The 24,372-nt window shown below is 41.1% G+C and overlaps 1 protein-coding gene across 1 annotated transcript in view; it reads right to left on the bottom strand.

The window, feature by feature from the left end:
* The window catches only part of VPS53 (VPS53 subunit of GARP complex), a 270,995-nt gene that overhangs the window by 217,942 nt on the left and 28,681 nt on the right, over positions 1-24,372 (bottom strand). Inside the window, exon 4 of the mRNA XM_073615146.1 lies at positions 21,196-21,262. Within this exon, the coding sequence (XP_073471247.1) occupies positions 21,196-21,262 (67 nt within the window). The remainder of the gene's footprint in view (positions 1-21,195; positions 21,263-24,372) is intronic.

Raw genomic sequence — 24,372 nt, 5'->3', positions numbered from 1 at the left:
TCCGAGGCTATCCACCACCACTCTTGATGTGCAGATCCTAATGCACACGCGCCTGGTCCAGCTGGCACTGCTCTCCGAGGACACACGAACCCACATGAGCAGGATACAGGGGGGAAGAGAGTGAGGACGTTACACAGTTGACCTGACAACGCAAACTACAAGGCACTTTGAAGTATAGGTACAGAGATATAAATTCTATTAAAAATCATTACAAGATCTACTGCACAAAACTGTCACAACATACCATCATACAATTTCACTAGTTCTGCCAAATAAAACAAACACACAGTGTACTAAGCCCAGTTAAAGGGAAGACCTTTGCCCAGTTTAAGCCAATCATCAGCCCCATCCATCTTTTTAGCACATAACTCCAAGAGCTTGCCCGAACTTGTTTCATTAACTTGCAGGCTCATGTAATACAGGAGAGATTTCAATAATAAGACTAGTCAGCTATTTTGTTCCAGCAAGGCAGATAGTGATTTGCACTGGATTATTCTGGCAGATACTGGTGCAAATGTCAGCACAGGAGCATATTAAATTACCCATTTGTTTTCTATAGATTTCTTGGAGCATTTGCCAGTGGAATTATGCAGACTGTACAGCTAAGCCATCTATAAAGACCGCAGGGATCAGTGGACCCACTAAGAGACATCTGTTTAGTTCTTTTGTACTTGGCCATACAAAAAAATCTCTATATGCATAGCTGAGGCTAATGTAGTAAATCATAATGCTGCATATAACAGTCCACACTCCTGTCTTTATCCCTCATGACAAGTGTCTTTTCTAAAGGACTATAGATCATAATCCTCCTACAGCAGCATTAAAAGGAAACGTATAGTTGTTTCAAGGATTTTGAAAATATACTGTATATGTAAAAGATCAGCTTCAAATAAATAGTCCTAAAGCAGAACTTAAAGCTACGTTTATACACTGAATTTTGTCTCGTTCCTGATAAACTGCCAGAAATTCACTTAGTAGATGGCCCTGTTGAGCCCATTTCAACCGAAATGCTTCCATTAAAGAATTGAAGGAGTGGGGCCGAAAATTATCAGCTAAAGGCCCCTTTCACACATGCAAGCCGTTTATTTCATCAGTTCAATCACGTCAAAACAGAAGTATTCATGAGTTTTTATATTAGCTGGTCATCAGTTTTTCATCAACTGCTCATCAGTTATTTTTACATCCACTACCAATGCAAAAACGGATGAAAAATTGACCGTTGGTCAGTTTACATCCCTTTTTCCATAGAGATGCATTGATGTCGTTTTATCCATCAACGGATAGGTGTGGAAAAACAGATAAACGGACCGCATGTGTGAAAATGGCCAAACAGTGGCTGCTTCCAATCAGATGCAGCTGTTAGAATACAATAGCCAAGGATTGGCACACTTGCAGATGGGGTTCTTTCTCAAAGTGGCAGTATTTCTATAAGTGGGAGCACTTCTGACTCTGCACTCATCTTCTAAAATGTCTCATCTGAAAATATCATCTTTGTCCCCCCACAACTCTGGTATGCTCTTATTAGTGCAACTCCAGCTAGAATCGCATGACTGAAAACTGCTTCCTATGTCCCTTTTAACTCTGATATTCTTATTTGCTTAACCCTCTGTAGACTGTCCACATGGCTTCTGTTTTTGTTTTCTCCCTATGCCTTTCCTTTAAATTATGGCCTCCTTATCTTTATTAGCTATGCACCTATAAGTCTGAATTCTGAAGTGAGAATTTTTCTCGGCATAGTCAGCCTTGTTTTATTAACTCCCTGATTAGCAATTAGAAGCACCCACCCCCATTCCTAGCAGTATACTACTAAGCATCTCTTAGGCAAAGTCACATTTGCCAGGTTATGGCATGCTTGCAGGTGGGGTTTTTTCTCAAAGTGGGGGTATTTCTATAAGTGGGAGCACTTCTGACTCTGCACTTCAGCGAATGCACAATGCAAAGGAACACAGGAAAACACCTTGAAAAATACAATACAGGTGACCTTGTTTACAATTTCAGCTCTTCCTCCCCCTTCTAAACTGCAGTGTCTATCACTCCTTCTGACAGCTGTGTCTTCAATCCTTAAACTAACTCCCCTGCACACCTCTTTTCCACCCCACACCTTCTGTCCTCTCCCTATTACTGTACCAACTCTGGCTAATTCTAAATCCACACACCCAATACTCCAAACCACTGGGGAATGTCCCTTCATATAAATCACACTCACATTAGCTCCCTCACCCTTCTGCTTCTCCTATCCCCTGGTGATGTATCCCCAAGCCCTGGGCCTCCTTCATTTAACTGTACTCGACGCACCCATTAACCTATACCCTCTGCCTGCAGCCGCAATGCACACAATCTAGCTCCCATTTCTCTTCTTCCCAAGATCAGACTCCCTTTCTTTTGCACCCTTTGGAGAGCTCGCTCTGTCTGTAACAAACTCACCTCCCTCCACGATCTCTTTATCATCAACTTATTTAATCTACTCGCCATTACCAAAACCTGATTTCACAAATCCGACACTGCATCTTCTGCTGCTCTATCCCACGGTGGTCTTCTTTATACTCACTCCCTCAGACCCAGTGGATGCAAAGGAGGGGTGTTGGAATCCTTTTAGCCCCACATAACACCTTTCAAGTACTTCACCCACCTCCCTCTCTGTCACTTTCCTCATTTGAGGCGCACTGCATTCGTCTCTTCTCCCAAGTTTCTCTAAGGATAGCTGTGATCTACCGGCCCCCTGGTTCAGTATCATCCTTTCTCGATGCCTGGCTACCCTACTTTCTCTCTTCTGAAATACCCACAATCATTCTTGGGGACTTCAACATCCCTACAAATAATAACATTCCTGCAACTTTCAAACTTCTCAGTCTAACCTCCTCCTTTGACATGAAGCAATGGATACATGCTCCTACTCACTCTAAAGGCAATACCCTTGACCTCGTCTTTTCCCACCTATACAATCCATGCAACCTCTCCAACTATCCTTACCCTCTCTCTGATCACTACCTTATTAATTTCACTCTCTCCCTCTCTGATGCCTCCTCTCCCTCCAAACACCTAAAGGTTACCCGTAGAAACCTTCGCCATCTCAACCCTTCTCTTCTCTATTCTGCGACTGACCACCTCTGACAAAATCACACCCCTGTCCTGCACCGACCTAGCCACTTCTGTCTACAACACTTCACTTCTAGCCTCACTGGAAACACTGGCCCCCCTCACTACACACAGAATCAGGCCCCGTCCCCTTCAACCCTGGCAAACAGATGATACTAGAAGTCTGAGAAAATACAGCCATGTTCTCAAGCGCCTGTGGCATAAGACAAAGTCCCAGAAAGATTTCAGCAAGTATAAATCTGCCTTCCAAAAATACAATTCCAGCCTCCTCACTGCCAAGCAGACCTTATTCATCACTCTTATTAAAAACTTATCCCATCCCCGTCAGCTCTTCTCTACCTTCAACTCTCTACTTCGTCCTCCACCCACTGCCCAGGAGATCGCCAATCACTTCAAACAGAAGATTAATACAATTTGCGAGGAGATCTCTACTGTTCAGATACCCTCCATGCTTTACACTTCATGCCCACAGGTACAATCATTACTTCCCTCTTTCAACCACACCACTATAGACCAGGTTGCTAAATTACTTGCTATGTCCATCTTACCACCTGCCTTCTGGATCCTGTTCCCTCGCAAATGCTACATTCACCCTCTATAGCTCTATTCTACACTCTCTAACCCACTTCTTCAATCTCTCCCTCTGGCATCTTCCCCAACTCTTTAAAACATGCACTTGTCAGCCCCATACTAAAAAAGCCTTCACTGGACCCATCCAATCTTGACAACCTACGCCCCATCTCCTTGCTCATTTTTTAACCAAACTCCTTGAACCTCTAGTCTATAACCGACTCAGCATCCACCTTGCTGATAATAGCCTTCTTGATCCCAGTCTAGATTTCATCCTCAACATTCCACAGAAACTGCTCTCCTAAAACTAACAAACGATCTACTAATGACCAAAACTAAGGGACACTATTCTGTACTCCTACTCCTGACCTCTCTGCTGCCTTCGATACGGTTGACCACCCCCTCCTCCTCAAAAAACTCCACGCCTTTGGTCTCCGTGACTGTACTCTTCGCTGGTTCTCTACCTACTTATCCAACCACACCTTTAGTGTTACTTACAATTCTACTTCCTCCTCTCCTATTCCTTTCTCTGTTGGGGTCCAAAAAGGTTCTGTTCTTGGACCTCTCCTATTTTCAATCTACACCTCCTCCCTGGGTCAGCTGATAGCCTACTATGGCTTCCAATACAATCTCTACGCTGACGACACTCAAATCTATTTCTCTACCCCTCAACTCACTCCTTCAGTCTTCTCACATATCGCTATATTACTATCAGCTATACGAGTCTGGATGTCGCACCACTTTCTCAAACCTAATCTATCCAAAACCAAACTTATCATTTTTCCTCCCCCAGGTGCCTGCCTCTTCCCCTGCTCTCTCTGTCAAAATCGATGGCACAACTATCAGCCCACACATACCAAGGTCCTAGGAGTAGTCCTGGACTCTGAACTCTCCTTTAAGCCCCATGTCCAATCACTGTCCAAATCTTGCCATCTCAACCTCCGCAACATCTCGAAAATACATCCCTTACTAACCAATGACATGATAAAGCTCTTATTTCCCTGGTCATCTCTCGCCTCGATTACTGCAACTCCCTCCTCATTTGTATACCTCTGCATACTCTACCCCACCTCAGTCCATCATGAATGCTGCTGCCAGACTCATCCACCTTACCAACCGCTCTGTCTCTGCTACTCCTCTCTGTCAATCCCTCCACTGGTTTCCGCTCACCCAATGAATTAAATTCAAAATACTAACAACTACCTACAAAGCCATCCACAACTCTGCCCCCAGCTACATCACTGACCTAGTCTCAAAATACCAACGTAAATCGCTCTCTTCGTTCTTCTCAAGACCTCCTTCTCTCTAATCACCTCCTCCCATACTCTTCTCCAGGAGTTTTCCAGAGCCTCTCCAAGCCTATGGAACTCCTTACCCCAATCGGTCCGTCTATCTCCTACTCTATTAGCTTTTAGATGATCCCTGAAAACGCTCCTCTTCAGAGAAGCCTATCCTACCCACACCTAACAACTGTATTTTCATTTTGTCCATCTGATCATCCCCCACAGCTACTTTACAAAAATGAAAATAAAACAAAGGACCCAATAACCAATGGTAATATGCAAATAGTTATATCAACACTGATTCGTCAATTAGATGGGACCCCTCTACAACTATGGAGATTAATCGCAAAAACTAGGACCTGAGACAAAAGGGATGTCTCCCAAAAGATAGCAATAACGGGGGTCAGCCACTGTGTATCAAAAAGAATATTTGTATTTGTAGAAAAACAACCTTTATTAAACAATACAGTGATATAGGAAATAGCACTAGGGGGGGAATTGGAATTCCCCCCCCCAGAATACCCTATTAAAAACACTATAAGAATGTTGACAACGTTGTCACACTAAGGCGCAGACAAAGGCCAAACCCCCCCCCCCCCCCCCCCCCCCACACACACACACACACACGTAACCAACTGGAGACGACTGGGATGACTGGAGTGATTTAAACAATACAGTAGTCCACACAAAGCATATCCACTTCAGGACTCTTACAGTAATTGTGTAGGGAAATTCAAATGAACTGGAAAGAAAAGTCCCTCAATATGTGGGGAGAACACAATGTGATTGTGAACAGTAGCAGTCAATACAGCGCAGCTACTACCCTTTGTTCCACTTGACCCTCCCTTCTAGATTGTAAGCTGTAATGAGCAGGGCCCTCTGATCCCTCCTGTACTGAACTGTATTGTAATTGTACTGTCTTCCCCGATGTTGTAAAGCGCTGCGCAAACTGTTGGCGCTATATAAATCCTGTATAATAATAATAGCCAAGCAGGGGAATTCCTCCATCCACACTATTTAGCATGGCTGAAGGAATCGAAAACAAAAAAAAAACCTAGTAGTGTATGGCTAGCTTTACACAATAAAAATTGTTGCGTGTAGAGATTAATAGCAAAATACACCAAAAATAGGAGGCAGGTGCTGAGATGATGTCATTTCCGTATGCACAGGAGCAAGTCATCTGTGGCGGACCAATGGTGAAAGGCAAAAGACTACAGACTCTGAAGATGGCAGAGGCTATGATGAGGGAAAGCACAGATTTGCATCACAGAAGAAGGGCACACAAAGGAGCTAAGTGTGGCATAATGCTGCGCACAGTTGTACATATGGCAAAAGCTTAGGGGGTCCACAGCAGATACAATTCCACTTTAAATCGACCTCGTCAAGATCATAAATAGACTTCGAGAGGCATACTGTAAATGAATAGGCTGCATACTCCTTACCTGTCCAGCAAACAATGAGTTAAACTTTTGTTCTCAGGCACATCACTGCTATCCAATGTGCATGGTGTGTCAGATAGCATGTCCGCTGCTACATGGTTCCACCAACTGCCTACTACATCACTATAAGACACAGTAACATACTACCTTGGAAGTGTCAGATAATAGTGGCACCTGTAGCTCTGCAAGAGCAAAGACTTTTTTTTTTTTTTTTTTAGCCTTTTTATTTATTTTTTTATCCCAGCGACAGCGTCACTTTAATGCTAACCACAAGTGTGCCAATTTTTAAAGGAGAAGTATAACCAAAGCTTTTTTTGGCCATACTTCTATGGATCACAGGGGTGCAATTTGTTTGCACTCCTGTGACCATTTTCAGCCGACAGCAGGCTAAAGCCCAATGTCAGCTGATATCACTCAGCCAGTCCAGGCTGGGGAAAGAGCCCGGCCTTTACTGTCAGGATACACCCACTTGCCTGGATCGGCACCTGGCTCAGCTTGTCAGCTCTGCCACTGGTAAACTGAGCCAGCCACTCCCTCCCCTCCCCAGCCCAGCGCTCCAGTAAGTGCTGGAGGGGCAGAGCAGAGAGCTGTTGACTGACAGCCTCGGCTCTCTGCTCAGAGCGGAGGGGAGAACTGAGTGTGATCAGCGGTGTTTGATAGTTCACTTCCCACTGCAGAGGCAACTGGGGACAGATGCAGCATTGAATTGATGCTGCATCCACCTAGAGTATAAGGTTTGTTTTTATAAGAATCCCATACTTTTCTTTTAAAAAGTTTTTGTACTTGTGCGTTACAATATTTACTTTCAAAGAGAAATACTGTTGCTTCCTGTTTGTTTGATCCAAAACCACAATCATAAAGATGACCAAAATTATGATATGTTTTTCTGAAAACTCTATTTATTTATTTGCAAGCTCTAAAAAGTCTAAAATTATAAGAAAATGTTCAATTATAGCATACAATAAAACCTGACCAAAACTCAACCAAAAATGTCCAGCTTCTCCAATCAATTTTTTTCTCAATTTGACCTTAAAAAGTTTTCATATATTTTGCGGAGCTATCAAAATAGTCTGAGAAATGTGTCCAAGTGGCTTTAGTGCTGCTCAAAGAACAAAAAACAGTAGAATTGCATTTATATTTTATCTATATGCACCATTGTCACTTCAGCCCATGCTCAACTCCAGGAGCCTCTCACACTCTCTGGAATTCCTTATCCCAATCTGTCTGACTATCTACCACTCTATCCACCTTTAGAAGATCCCTAAAAACCATCTCTTCAGAGAGGCCTATCCAGCCTCTAACTAGTAAAACTTAAAGTGTTACTAAACCCAGGACCCTGCATTCACTATATCTGGTCTCCCACGGTACATATAACATGGAAATGCAATGGTTTTAGTAAATATAAACTGCTAAATACCTTTTCTCATCAGCAGTTAGAGCAGTCTTGTGACTTCTGTCAGTGTCCAGTTAAAGCTTATAGCAGGAGCTTTCATTCTACTCTAACTGTCCTATAAGGCTGCAGGACCTCTGACCCTCTGGCCCTGTGCTGGTCACATGCACCCTTCCAGTAAAAAAAAAAAAAAAAAAAAACTCTAGAAATACACACCAAACTAAGCATGTGCAGCTTGTCCCCTAGCCTGTGTTCTATCAGGAGATGGTTTGGTGACTGGGGAAGAAGGGGAGGAACAGAGAAGACAGGATCAAACAGCCTTTTTACACAATGCAGAGGATTAACCCCGTAGGTTCCACAGTGAGTATAACAAGCATGCTTTACTGAATATACAGACTGATTTTACTGTTGTGGGTTTAGTAATGCTTGAACTACATTCTCAGCTCATCCCCCACAGTTATGACCTACGGTACCAACTGACCCTGCCTTTTAGATTGTTCACTCTAACGAGCGGGGCCCTTGGCTTTCTCTTGTATTAAATTTAATTGCAACTGTACGGTCTGCCTACATTTTGTAAAAAGCTCAAACTGTTGGCACTACATAAATCCTAATAAGATTGTTTTGCACAGCAAGAAATGTACCCATACACTAGAGGAATGCACCGATTTGTAAAGGTGTTGAGAGGCTTCACTCAATAAATTGAGTAATAAAAATCATTTCACTTATCTAGTTGTGTGAAAAGCAAAAATTCCTGCTTTTTTTTTTCAACTGTACATGATTCAAGTGAACCCAGCTACAATACATTGAGTAGGGATTTTCCAATCTCTTAGTAAATGAGCCTTATACTGTGATTTTTACTAGTGAATGATTTTATCAAAACAAACATACTTCTATATCTAAAATTAAGTTTCTATTTGTCAAACTGATTTATATTCGCAAAATGATGGTTCTAAGCAATACCTTTTTAAATTTACCGAGCAAGATGTCAAAGAGCTATTGCTTTCACAGTCTTCAATAAAGAGATCTTGCTTTGGGTATTTAAACAGTCCCATGGAATGCTGACAGCTGTTGCCATCTGGCATTGGCATTTAACAGCCTTACAAGGTTAAGGACCTCCTTGAAAGTGAGGCTTAGACAATTCGGAACTACATCTCCTTTGAAGAGTTTTTCAACATGCAACCTCCTGCCGACTGCTGTGCGGATTCCACATTTAAAAGGTGGTATTTCAGTCATTATATAAATAACCTTTCATTATAAAATAGCACTGTAACCCAATGTAAAAACAATGGTAAAGTTACAGGGAGACAAAATCCACCTTGGCTAATTAGAGAAAGTTATTAAAGCCATTTTAAATTGAGCAGAATACCCTAGGCCCATTTTGTGTTCATATATATCTGTCAAATGTTATGTATGCATTTATGTATGTATGTATGTATGTATGTATGTATGTATGTATGTATGTAATAAACCACCAGGGCAATGCCATGGAAGACCACCACTGTTGCTGTAAAATTCCCTTTAGAACTGTTGGGAAAACAGACTAATCTCCAGAGACTTGTTGATTTGTTTCATTGATGTTTTACAAGAGAACATTTTAAACTAGTTAAATCTTCAAATGAGACAAAAATAAGCACTATCATTTAAACACATAACAAGTTGTCGTTAGGAGCATCTTCTTAAAATTGACAAAACTAATCTGTGAACCACATGAGCTCATACTGTAGCCAGTCTGTGGGAGCCAGAATGATTGTTGGTTGGTAGGGGATCAAATACTTGTTACTCACTGAACTGCAACACAATTTATAACATTCGTATCATGTGCTTTTTCTGCATTTTTGGTTGATATTCTGTCTCTATCATCGGCGATAACTTTGTCATTACTTAAGTGAACAACTTCATACATATTGTTTTTTTTTTTGTTTTTTGTTTTTTAAAGGACAAATATTGTCTTACAACACTGATTTTTTTTTTCTCGCAATCCTTAGACAATCAAAAGTAATATAACTAAACAAAACGCTCTTTTTTGGCCAGTGTTTGTTTAAAAATAAATAGTGTTACTGCACATAAAGAGTGTGCATTTTATGCCCTAATTTGTCCGGTTTAAAACACTACAATTATGATTCTGGTACAAAGCATTACAAAGTTATTTTCAAATTAATAAAGTAGGTTTTTTTCACCTTTGTGCTTTTTTCAGTGTGATACATGTAAAAATATGTAAACGTGTAAAAAAAAATTAACGAGCAAAGTAAACAAACAGAAATTAAAAAAAAATATATTATTACTTCATAAATAAAAAAAAAAAACAAATGGGAGGAAAATTATAATTGAACGGGTAAAGAGAATAAGGAGTTCATTAGGGCTGATTACATAAACTAAGGGTTAATAAGGGGTTAAACAGAGGACATTTAATTAAACAAACCCCCCCCCCACTTTTTTTTTTTACTTGTCAGGTTGCTTAAAAGCAGAGTTCCAGTCATTTTTGTGTGTATTATGAAGTCAGCAGCCACAAAAAGGTGTAGCTGCTTACTTTTAATAAACAGCCATTAACCTGTCCCACGATCCAGCGGTGCACTCACCCCAGCCATTTTCACCCTGTGTCCTCCCCTTAGCGATGCCGGCATCTTTACTATGGACACCCAGCTGTGACAGCTTGTGGCTTCACAGCTGGGTGCCCACTGCACATGCATGAGTGGCGCTGTGCTCTGTGACTGGTCCCAAAGTCTTCGGGGACCTGTCATATATCCCAGAAGTCTTTGGGAGGGAGGGGGAAGGAGAACTTCCACTTACGATCGATAAAAGGCGACCAGAACAGAAGTGTTAAAATCAGGTATCCGCTTCCCCCCTCCTCCCCAAAAGCTCCATTTTACAAACAGGAGACGGGGAGGAAACCTTAAAGTGGAACTTCCAATTTTGGGTGGATCTCCGCTTTGACCGACTTCATCTGCAGATCAAAGTTCATCCCTTTGATGTGCAGATGAATAAACAGAAAGATATAAAATGAAACAAATGTTTCTTTGTATCCTTCTGTATTCCCAGCTAAGCTATGTTGTCGAAAACATTGTCAGGCTGCTTTTTTTTTTTTTTTTTTTTCTTTTTTTTTTTTTTACATTTTTGACAGCTCCAGCCGCCCAGACCTTCTCTATGTACTCGGCAATGCAGCTATGATTCATCAGAGCTGAATGACCGTGTACCGGGGCAGGGGAGATCCCGGCAGGAAAGGACTGGATGTACTCAATACACCCTGTGTACACAGATGACTGTTTTTTTGGGCGTGTCTAGCATGCCCAGAATATGCAACTGGTTAAACACTTCAACAAATGGCCTTATGCAACAAAATTGCAAGAAGCAGAGTGGACTCTGCACAAAAAAGTACAGTGCTGTGCTCCTAGAACACTTTATTGGATAAGCCAGACCCCACAGGGCACAAGTGAAGCAGCGCAGAATTGTCAGGATAGTTTTAGGATGACTTCAGCTTATATCAGAGTAGTGTGAACAGCAAGCTTTGAAAAAGCATTTGTAGAGCTTTCAGCAAATGAGAACACTTGAACAAAAATTAGCTGCATGGTCAAATTGCCAGAAAGAAGCCTTTACTATGCCAATGCAACAAAAGGCATGTCAAGGGGGCATAATGTTAACTGGGCTTTTTTATGGTATTAACGCAGTAAAGGCTTCTTTTGGGTAACTAGACCATGCAGATAATTTTTGAGTATTGTCTAGTTTCTTAAAAACAACCACACTGTCTTTTTCCAGAGCAGCCTGCATTACTGAGGTTACCTGTGGGGTTTTCTTGGTATCCCAAACAATTCCTCTGGCAGTTGTGGCTGCGATCTTTCTTGGTCTACCAGACCATGGCTTGGTATTAAGAGATCCCCAAATTTTCCACTTCTTAAAGTGGATGTAAACCCAATTTTTTTTTTTTTTTTGATATCATACTGTAGAGTATAAGATTTCCTATCATTTGAGCCCAGTCTTGCCACACAGAGTTAATCCATCTCTGAGCAATCCTCTTTTATTGTTCAGTGAGATAAATCTTGACAAACTGAGAAAAACTTTGTCAAATCCTCCCCCTTGCTGTGAGTGACAGGTGATTTACATCTCATGCACTAGCCCAAGACATGCATTATTTTTTTTAATTCCCTCCCCCACTCCTTTCTTCAGCAGCTCTGCAAGGATTGGCTGTTCCACACCTCACCATGATTTGGTATGCTGAAGTCATGTGGTTACTTTCCTGTCTTTTCACTGGATATTAGAGATCATAGCAGTTCAGCAGAAGTTCAGTGTTAGAAATACACAGAAGAAAATGAATATTGACAAGGGGAGTATAGAGGTGGGCGGGGAGTCTACTGACATCACGACTCCACCCACCGAGCTCCAGACAACAGACCCACCCACAGAATATGCAGTTTTTCGGGTCTAATAACAGAGGGGAGACATTTGACAGGTAGAGATACATGCAGGAGGCATGAAAGGATGACATTGGGTTTACATCCACTTTAAGTGATTGACAGTACTTACTGGCAAAGTTAAGGCTTTCGATATCTTTTTATATCCTTTTCCTTCTTTATAAAGTTTAATTACCTTGTTACGCAGGTCTTTTTACAGTTCTTTTCTGCTCCCCATGGCTCAGTATCTATTATGCTCAGTGCAATCATGCGAGAGCTAACAAACTCATTGACAAATTATACACAGACACTAATTACAATTTAAAAAGCCACAGATATAGGAAATTAACCTTTGATTGCAATTTTAACCTGTGTGTGTCTGTACCAAGGCCAAACATTCCAGGTATGGAAACTTTTGATCAGGGCCATTTGGGTGATTTCTGTTATCATTATGATTAAAAAGGGAGCCAAACAACTATGTGATAATAAATGGCTTCATTTGATCACTAGCCATAAATAAGACCCTTTTCACACTGTGCCGCCACCGGCATCAGCGGTAAAGCGGCGCTATTTTTAGCGCCGCTTTACCATCGTTTTAGCGGCACTATTCGGCTGCTAGCAGGGCGGTTTTAACCCCCCGCTAGTGGGCGAAAAGGGGTTAAATCCACCCGCAAAACGCCGCCGGAGCGGTGTTTTGCTGGCAGTATCACATCGCCGCCCCATTGATCTCAATGGGGAGAAGCGGCGGAGGAGCGGTGAGTTCACCGCTCCAAAGAAGCTGCTGGCAGGACTTTTTCTGACGCCCTGCCAGCGCACCGCTCCAGTGTGAAAGCCCTTGGGCTTTCACACTGGAGTGAATGGAGCAGCTGTTTTAGGGCGGTTTGCAGGCGCTATTTTTAACGCTATAGTGCTATATAAACGCTCCAGTGTGAAAGGGGTCTAAAAGACAGTTTTTTGGCATGATCAGTTATATTTTCAATTATAATGCCAAAATTAAATTTTCTGCCAGGGTATGCAAAATTTTGAACACAACTGTATATTTAAAACAGTATATGTAGCAGCCAAAAATTAGGGATATACATTTGCAAATAGTGAAAATAAATCTTACCCAATACCCACATATAGAGAAAGCATACAAAACACAATGTTCTGCAAGCAATTTTTATGTCTACCTTAGACCGCTTTATAATTGAGACATGTTTATTTTTACATACAAATGTAAGTGTTGCAACCAGTCAGCTGGGGAAAGTAAAATATATCCTCTGAATTCACAGCACTGACAGAGAAAAATAACCAAACCTTTAGAATTAAGCTCCTTGAAGACGGGTTTCGGGATTTTGGCTGCAAATGTATGTGTGCATTACCATAAAATAAAAATACCCCGAATAAAATGTAGTGAGCGAAGGCAAAATAAACATGAACATTATCTGAATGAAATGGCGAGTCTGCTTCCTAGATTCTAATAAAGCTGGAAAAAGTTATATGGCTTGACTAGAATTCATGCCAGTGTTTCAGCGGTTATATGGCCATTCCACCGCTCTACAGTCACACATGAGAAATTAGCAGGGAAATACAGTCTTAAGCAGTTTAAACAAACATGGGTTTAAGAACCATTTTTCATTGCAGCTTATATAGTTACACTTTAATACAGACTGCAAAAAAAGATGTAGCCACATCATTGTAGAATGATTTAACTCTACAATATAACCACAGAAATAAAAAAAAATGTAATATACTATATACAGTATAGGAAAATCCTAAACAGGCTGATCGTAATTATTATAAATGATCTAAAACGCACACAACAGGCTTATTAAAAAAACAAAGCAAACTGTTTGCATTGAGCAAAAGAGAACTCTATGGCACTGGCACCACAATGAGCAAAGACACTGTTTTCCTCCAGTTTTTGGTACTCAGCTTCTTATCGCCAAGTGCAAGTATCCACTGACCTGTACAGTAGGTACCCACACATACTAAAGCTGACCATACACAGGTTGGGTGCTGTTGGAAAAAATTTGACCCTTTGGCTCCGTTCAAACTGATGTGATGTGTGAAATACACAGGAATCGCTGCGTTTCCCACATCACACTGCATAGCACAGCAATCGCACTGTGTTCATGTGATCTGCTGCAGGTGTCAATTAACACTCCAAGAGCAGGTCGCAGAATGCAGCGCGTTTGTAGAATCAGATTGCATAGGTATGAATACCCATGAGATCCGATTCCAGTGTGGCAAAAAAACAAAAAAAAAAAAAAAACAACAAGAAGCTGCCTGCACCTTTTTCGTGCAGATGTGGTGTGATTTGAGCCAAAGTGATGGGCTGAAATTGCACTGCACAGAATCGCATGTGATTTGCACAGGAATGCAGTGTGATCCCTGTGCAAATCACATGAAATGTGACCAATCGCATCAGTGTGAACCCAGTCTGAGTTTGAATTTCGAACAGTTAAAATGGTTGTAAAGTAAAATTTTTTGTTTAATAAGAATCCCAAACATGTTATACTTACCTGCTCTGTTGCAGATTTGCACAGAGTGGCCTAGATCCTCCTCTTCTCGAGTCCCTCTTCTGCTGTGTTCCTAGCCCCACCCACCCACCTGTTGAGTGCCCCCACTGTGGGGGTGCTGATGCTCGTGGCTGACTGTCGCAATGACCGCCGGCCAAGAGTGATAGCCGGCATGTGAGGCAGAACAGGGACATGTGTGTTTAAACACACACACGTCCCTGTTCTGTGAGGAGTGACAGATCGTGTGTTCCTATTAGCTAGGAATCATATTCTGTCATTTCCTCTAGGTCAGTCCATCCCCCTACATTTAGAAACACACTGAGGGAACACAGTTAACCCCTTGACCGCCCCCTTGTGTTAACCCCTTCCCTGCCAGTGACATTTTTACAGTAATCAGTGCATTTTTATAGCACTGATCACTGTATAAACGCCAATGGTCCCAAAAATGTGTCAAAACTGTCTGATGTGTCCACCATAATGTCGCAGTCACAATAAAAATTGCAGATCGCCGCCATTACTAGTAAAAAAAATAAAAAATAAAAATGCTATAAATCTATACCCTATTTTGTAGACACTATAACTTTTGCGCAAACCATTTAATATACGCTTATTGCGATTTTTTTTTTACCAAGAATATGAAGAATACATATCGGCCTAAACTGAGAAAAAAAAAATGGGGATATTTATTATAGCAAAAAGGTACAAAATATTGTGTTTTTTTTTTTTTAATTGTCGCTCTTTTTTTGTTTATAGCACAAAAAATAAAAACTCCAGGGGTGATCAAATACCACCAAAAGAAAGCTCTATTTGTGGGGAAAAAAAGGACGTTAATTTTATTTGGGTGCAGCATCGCACAACCGCGCAATTGTCAGGTAAAGCGATGCAGTGCCGAATCACAAAAAATGGCCTGGTAATTCAGCAGCCAAATCTTCCGGGGCTGAAATGGTTAATGGGATAAAATTGACAATCATTTTCAGACATATGAAAAGCTGAAATGTTGTTAGCGTTAGGCCTCATACACACGAGTATATTACAGCATATGCCCATGGGAGGGCCTCGTTTACCCACACGGGATGCAGAAGAATTCTGTGCATCCCCATGCAGTCAGTCCCATTGATGTCATTTGGAATGCAGCTGTTGCATGGACATAGCGGCTGCTCCCAATTTGACATCTGTATGTGTGCACAGCCCCGAGCACACAACTGTCTGCGAGGCCTTAACAGTTCATCAGTGAAGATTTCACCGCCTAAGAATACCTAGCAATCATTTATTTCAAAATATTGGCATTGTAAGAATGAGGAATTATTTAAAAATGGTTAACGGTTTAGGTGAACGTCAGTTTACAGTAAACATACCAATGTACACTAGAGTCTACTTCTATAAATACACCACTATTCTGCAGAACAGTCAAGGAGGATCTGTCCAATCACTAGGTATTTTAAGCTATGTTTTATGGGGGGAAACACATCTGCCCAACTTATTAACTTTGCAATGTTTTCTCCAGCTAGGGAAGTACACATCTTCAGGAAGCAGCTGCAAAAAGTGCCAAGTACAGTCTTGGTTTTACTACATTCTTATTCGGATAGCATGCCGACATTGATTAATGCAATGATGAAGTTATAAGAATGAATGAATGCAATGTTTTTGGTCAGCAGATCAGAGCGCTGTTCTAACCGTGTGCTGTGCTATAGTGCTAAGGCATGCAAAAGACCATGCTGTGTAGTGTCCTCTTCTCTAAAGTGCATTTGTTTTGTCCTTATACATATTATAACACATAATCGCTAAATGCTCACAATTCTCTGCCCCTCATAGCCTATCGGGGTACAACAAATAACAGTGCTTCTAATTTGCATACCAGCAGCTCTCCCAGCAAAGTTAGTTGACACATGGCTGTATTAAAAATCTCTGGGCTCATTTACACTTGTGGTTGGGGAGTAGTAAAAACAGGCAGTTAAGTGGCATTTTTACCTACCCCCCAACCACCCCCTTAAGCTGTAGAGGCAGCCAGAAAGGGAAGGGTGGGGTGTACAAACGCCACAGCTGCAAAGCTTTGCAGGCGTGGCAAAAATGATATTCATGTAGCGTTTGGCGGGCAGTATCACCTCCAAACATACTCATTCAACTAAATTGGGCCACGACGCAACTGTCCTGCAACCACGTACAATGTGTGTGGTTTCAGCGCAGTGGTACTGCCCTTACAGAGTTAAAACAGGCAATGAAGAAGATTCCTCGCTGACTGTCAAATGCAACAAGGTTTCCTTTAGTGAAAATTCACACTGCAACACAGAGCGGTGCTGCGTTTCCAGCTGCGCTAGGGGGCAGTGAGATGTGTGACTCAGTGCATCACATAGCTCCCTTTTTTTTTTTTTAAACAAAGTTTATGTGAAGTATACCAAACGTATGCGATGCCCAACTTTGCAGTGCGGTTCAACCCGTGCACTGTGATAAAATGCAGGCATGATGCATTTTACCACATCATGCTGCAAGGGCTAGGCTGAGTTGCAGTGTGAATAAGACACATAGGTTTCCTGTGTGTCCCTGTGGTGACAAACATTTTACAACGCAGTAAAAGGTCTGCCTCCACATATAGTGTGAATTGGCCCTTAAAGAGATTTCCAGGTTTTCTGGAACTTTCAATAATTAGTTTGGGCCAGCTTGGACCAAACTAATTATTTGCATGGCAGAATGGACTAGCTGCATGTTAGACTATAATATATTGCTGTAGTGGCTTGTGCTACATACAGAAAGCAGCTTTATGCAGACAGCAGTATGAGTGACTTTCTCTCTACTGCCAGATATAAAGAGGCTGTACCGCTTAGTCACCATTCCGGAGAAGCCCTTTTTTTTAAATACAAGGCTCCCTCTGATCGGCCAAGGTGGAGATAGAGGTTATCCACTCACCTTGCCAACTCAGCCAGTCAGTGGAAGCCTTGTATTAATTCGGAAAAGTGCAAGGCATTCTGTGAATGGTGTCCGTGGCAAGTAGGCGACCCCTTGTGTTGACTATGCAGCAGGGCTTCTTAATAAAAGGTAGGCTTCTCTTAAATGACGGACCAGTACAACCAACACTCTATATCTAGTAGTAGAAGGGAAAATTCTCGCAGTTCTGCTGGGATACAACACCATTTTCTATACCTAGCCCAAACTACTACAGTATATTGCAGCCAGTCCTTTCTGGCACGCAAATAATTTGTTTGGTCCAAACTGGGCCAAATGAATGATTGAAATTATTGATAATTACTTTTTAAAGCTGTAGCTAAAATAAAATGTTTAAACTAAAATCCTCCATTCCATAAAGATAGTTAAATCTTATCTCTTGCACTGCCAACCCTCCTGTAATGAAGAAAAACTTCAGAAATTCACACTTCCATGTCAGACGCCTGGTCCCCTGCTGTGCTTGGTGGTTCGATACGCTGACCCCCACATCAGTACTTTGTCCGATGCCACGAAGAATGCTGGGAGACCAGAAATCTGCAACTTGCTAAAGTGTCACATTTTTAAGTTGCTCTTTGTTACTGCAGAAAGGCAGCAGGAGAGCAGAGTTTTAACTATCCTCTTTGATGAGAACACTCTTGCTTCTCAGCACCTCCTAACTTTAGCAGACCTGATTGTAGAAAAAGAAAAACTTGCTCTTTATAGGTCTCTTGTATACGAGCAAAAACAATGCTACGTTTGTAGCGTTAATGGACCTGAACACAGGTGCATTATTGTGGGACAATGCACACAGATGAATAAAGATCTGTAATGCAGCAATGCAATCAGAGCCACAAAAAAAAAACTTTATGAGTGCATCAATTTACACATTGTTGTTTGTATATTACAATTGTGTACTGTATCTGCAAGTATATAAGAACATATATACAAAAATTGCAACACTGGCTGCTAGAATTGGATGAAGAAGAATTTTACGCATGCATACACATGCATGTTAACACAGCTGTACGTGTGTATACAGCTGTGCAGAACATTTTAACTCAGGATGTTAAATGTAATGTTGGATCTGCCAACAAGATCCTGCATATAAACATCAATAAATTATTTAGTCCATGTGCATCCAATAGTGCTTTCTTTAAGGTGCTTCATTTTGCAAAGGTGAGGCCAGAAACCGATTAAACATGGCTACCCCTGACTTCCAACAAGGCACACATGTACAACAGATAATTAAAGTGTATGCAAAAAAAAACAAACAAAACTGTAGTACATATCTGCAATGCATTTGCATGTTTAAGCCCTCAATCTCCTTAGTGCCACATTATATATGGCATACAAAATGTCTTGCATGTTAAAATGCACATGCCTGAACCTTACCTAAAACTCAAAAAAAAAAAAAAAGAGTAAATATTTCCTGAAGGCATAGAACATAAAGAATAAAAACATGGTAGCTGCAAATTTTTATGTTGCATGATATTTGCGCAGCTGCTTTTCAAACCCATATTTTAGGTGTATGGTTTTACAGTATGTTTGCTTCCTCTTCTTCATCTTCTGGGTTTTTCCTCCCCTGAGACGAGCATTGGGTAACAAGAATTCAAGCATATAAGGAATATTGATAAGTGCAATAAACCTGCTTAATGAATAGAGTTCATTACCATCTGGTGAGTTTGTTTAAACACAGTAAGAAGGAAGGTCCAGGATGAAGCACTGACTGGAAGCTGTGTGATGTCTGAAGCAGAACACTTGGATCAAATTCAAGAGTTCTTTTTCTTTTTTTTTTTTTTTAATAGTCATGTGATGGATGAACTGTGCATGAATTACTTCTTTATATTATGGACTATAACTTTACAATATGGACTGAATATATAAAATATTTATACACACGGTAGAACCTTAACAGATATAGAGATAGATATATAGATATATATATCTCTATATATATATCTCTCTATATATATATATATATATATATATATATATATATATATATATATATATATATATATATATTTATTAGTAATAAAAATGCCATAAAAACTATCCCCTATTTTGTAAACGCTATAACTTTTTGCGCAAACCAAACGCTTATTGTGATTTTTTTTTTTACCAAAAATATGTAGAAGAATAAGTATCGGCCATAACTGAGGAAATAAAAATGTTTTTAAATATTTTTTGGGGATATTTATTATAGCAAAAAGTAAAAAATAATGCGTTTTTTTCAAAATTGTCGCTATTTTTTTGTTTATAGCGCAAAAAATAAAAACTGCAGAGGTGATCAAATACCACCAAAAGAAAGCTCTATTTGTGGGGAAAAAAAAGGACGTCAATTTTGTTTGGGAGCCACATCGCATGACCGCGCAATTGTCAGTTAAAGCGACGCAGTGCCGAATCGCAAAAAACACACTGGTCAGGAAGGGGGTAAATTCTTCCAGGGCTGAAGTGGTTAAAAAAAAAAAATTGTGCACTTATTTTTGTTTTTTTCAATTTTTTTTTTCAAAAGGTGACTAAAACTCAAAAGTTGACTATAGCCTTTAATTTAACCAGGATACACACCTAAATAAGTTCATGTGCAACAGATGGAGTATCTTTGATCTAGTTTATCATAGGACACAGAACTGAAAATGTCTAAAACAAAACATTTAACCTGGCATTGCCAACAAAAATAAAGAACAAAGAAAGGCAAGGTTCTTGGGAAATTACATTTCCGGTGTATGTGAAAGAACTACAGTACAGAAGCTTTTAAAAGGAAACTTGTTACACCCTGTAGAGGAATTTTCACACTCAGCCCCTGCAATTTCCATGTATGAAAAGAGGTCATTATCAGGGTGTCTTATGGCAGCTAGATCCCAACCTTTAGGCTTTAATTAAAAATCGACATGACAAAAATATACCAATATCACCACCTCAGGCATATCTGTCTTCTGACAGTTCTATAAAAATGCACGCTTGGGATCACAGCATGCAGGTTTATGTTATGCAGTGCTGCTACTAAACACTCCCAAGTACAGAACAATAAGTGATTATTTCGACAGGAAATGGGTGTATGATACCACCTTTAAGCCAGGTACACATGGTCCGAATATCGGCAAGTATCTGTGCATTTCATTTGGCCCATGTATACACCAGCCTGCCCAAACAGCTGGCTTCCATTGAACGGGCATGCTGGAAAACCAGCATCCTATCAGCACTGGCACCCAATGGCTGTGAGCACTGACCGGTGTATTCTGGCGGTGGGTGGGGAAGCCCCCTGTCAGAACATAGTAGCTCATAATGGAGACTGCTGTACTACCATTGGATAGTTAGTACAGCAAGCTCCTCCCAAGCTCCTCAGTATTTTTTCGTTCTAGTGTGTACTAGACTTCAGACATGGGAAAACTGCCTGATTTGGCTGTTTATTTCCCTTAAAGTTGAATGAGCCACTATGGGTGGATGAAAATTTCAAGCAAGAGATTTCTCATATTAAAGCCAGCAATAGACAACGAAATTTGGCAGGTTCAGCGGTATCAACTTCAGTACAACCAGCCTTTTGGCTTTTTTTTTTTGTAAGGTCACTGTCGTTGGCTATAGCGAGAAACTTGAAATGGAAACATTAGTTTATACCTGTCTGCCATCTTGCCCGACATTCGTCTGGCCTCGTACCACACCTCGAATGCTGTCATCTAAACGCCTGGGGTGGGAAAAAAAAAGAAAATATATAAAAACAAAAATTAATGTGATGACCCACAGAAATGGTGAAATGGTTTTCCTTGTTTATGCATCTAATCTATCCAATATAAGAATCTACAGTATCTCACAAAAGTTAGTACACCCCTCACATTTTTATTTTATTATATCTTTTCATGTGACAACACTGAAGAAATTACACTTTGCTACAATGTAAAGTAATGAGTGTACAGCTTGTATAACAGTGTAAATTTGCTGCTCCCTTAAAATAACAACACACAGCCATTAATGTCTAAACCGCTGGCAACAAAAGTGAGTACACCCCTAAGTAAAAATGTCCAAATTGGGCCCAAAGTGTCAATATTTTGTGTGGCCACCATTATTTTCCAGCACTGCCTTAACCCTCTTGGACATGGAGTTCACCAGAGCTTCACAGGTTGCCACTGGAGTCCTCTTCCACTCCTCCATGACGACATCACAGAGCTGGTGGATGTTAGAGACCTTGCACCCCTCCTCCACCCTCCATCTGAGGATGCCCCACAGATGCTCAATAGGGTTTAGGTCTGGAGACATGCTTGGCCAGTCCATCACCTTTACCCTCAGCTTCTTTAGCAAGGCAGTGCTCGTCTTGGAGGTGTGTTTGGGGTCGTTATGTTGGAATACTGCCCTGCGGCCCAGTCTTTGAGGGAGGGGATCATACTCTGCTTCAGTATGTCACAGTACATGTTTGCATTCATGGTTCCCTCAATGAACTGTAGTTCCCCAGTGCCAGCAGCACTCATGCAGCTTCAGTCCATTATACTCCCATCACCATGCTTGACTGTAGGCAAGACACACTTGTCTTTGTACTCCTCACCTGGATGTCACCACACACGCGTGACACCATCTGAACCAAATAAGTTTATCTTGGTCTCATCAGACCACAGGACATGGTTCCGGTAATCCATGTCCTTAGTCTGCTTGTCTTCAGCAAACTGTTTGTGGGCTCTTGTGCATCATGTTTAGAAGAGACTTCCTTCTGGGATGATAGCCATGCAGACCAATTTGATGCAGTGTGCGTCGTGTGGTCTGAGCACTGACAGGCTGACCCCCCACCCCTTCAACCTCTGCAGCAATGCTGGCAGAACTCATACGTCTATTCACCAAAGACAACCTCTGGATACGAAGCTGAGCCTGTGCACTCAACTTCTTTAGTCGACCATGGCGAGGCCTGTTCTGAGTTGAACCTGTCCTGTTAAACCACTGTATGGTCTTGGCCACCATGCTGCAGCTCAGTTTCAGGGTCTTGGTAATCTTCTTAAAGCCTATGCCATCTTTATGTAGAGCAACAATTCTTTTTTTCAGATCCTCAGAGAGTTCTTTGCCATGAGGTGCCATGTTGAACTTCCAGTGACCAGTATGAAAGAGTGAGAATGATAACACCAAATTTAACACACCTGCTCCCCATTCACACCTAAGACCTTGTAACACTAACGAGTCACATGGCATCAGGGAGGAAAAATGGCTAATTGGGCCCAATTGGACATTTTCACTTAGTGGGTGTACTCACTTTTGTTGCCAGCAGTTTAGATATTAATGGCTGTGTGCTGAGTTATTTTGAGGACAGCACAATTACACTGTTACACAAGCTGCACACTCACTACTTTACATTGTAGCAAAGTGTAATTTCTTCAGTGTTGTCACATGGAAAGATATAATAAAATATTTACAAAAATGTGAGGGGTGTACTCACTTTTGTGAGATACTGTAGTATGGTACTGGTACTGAATGCCATGTACCTTTCTATACAGCTATCAATGTAACAGAAGAGGTTTTTTTTCGTGGACTAGTATTATCAGTCCTGCCCAGTTTTCTCTTGCCAAACTACTCATACCCACCTACTCTCCCATCAATACAACAGAATGACTAACCATGTGTGCTCTTAAGGTAAGGCCGAGGAGGAGGTCATTTTTTGCACTTATCAAACAGATATAACAAAGTTTCCAATGGTATATTCAACAGACCAAAAAGCAATTAACAAACGTTCATTGTTAGGGTAGAGTATTCAAAAGGAACCCACAAACAAAAAAACAAGAAAGGTCCCACTGGAGACTTGATTTTAGAGGTCCAGGCTCCAGGGCTGTCATCCAGATCCTAGATTTATTACCCGGTAAATCTGACCTGAAAAAGGCATACAGGATGGGGCTTATTATTAAGACCCTACTGGCTGAATATATGTTCCAAGTAAATGAAAAAGTAGGTAAAGAGGCTAGGTCCAGGAAAACATCACTGATGTCTGCACTAGCAGGAGCATCAGCATCAGCAGCAGCACTTTCCATATTTCCATCCTCATTGGCTCACTATAATGTCTTAGGCCTCATGCACACTGGGCATAAAAAAAGTGCAGCTTTTAAAGGGTGTTTTACTTTTTTTTCTGCCTCTATACTCCATGTTAGCCTACAGTGGGGCAAAAAAGTATTCAGTCAGCCACCAATTGTGCAAGTTCTCCCACTTAAAACGATGAGAGAGGCCTGTAATTGTCATCATAGGTATACCTCAACTATGAGAGACAAAATGTGGAAACAAATTATCGATTTGTGCCCATTAACTTGCCGAAAAACGAATGAAGTGTCTATACGAACGATTTTTCGGCCGATTTTTCGTATAGTGTATGGCCAGCATAAGATGTTCCTCTGTCCTCCACTCATTACCTGTATTAATGGCACCTGTTTGAACTTGTTATCAGTATAAAAGACACCTGTCCACAACCTCAAACAGTCACACTCCAAACTCCACTATGGTGAAGACCAAAGAGCTGTCCAAGGACACCAGAAACAAAACTGTAGATCTGCACCAGGCTGGGAAGACTGAATCTGCAATAGGCAAGCTGCTTGGTGTGAAGAAATCAACTGTGGGAGCAATAATTAGAAAATGGAAGACATACAAGTCCACTGATAATCTCCCTCGATCTGGGGCTCCACGCAAGATCTCACCCCATAGGGTCAAAATGATCACAAGAACGGTGAGCAAAAATCCCAGAACCACACGGGGGGACCTAGTGAATGACCTGCAGAGAGCTGGGACCAACGTAACAAAAGGCTACCATCAGTAACACACTACGCCGCCAGGGACTCA

Source organism: Aquarana catesbeiana, linkage group LG02 (genome assembly GCF_042186555.1).
Source record: "Aquarana catesbeiana isolate 2022-GZ linkage group LG02, ASM4218655v1, whole genome shotgun sequence".
Taxonomy (NCBI): Eukaryota; Metazoa; Chordata; class Amphibia; order Anura; family Ranidae; genus Aquarana; species Aquarana catesbeiana.
This window is presented reverse-complemented; position numbering and strand designations above follow the sequence as displayed.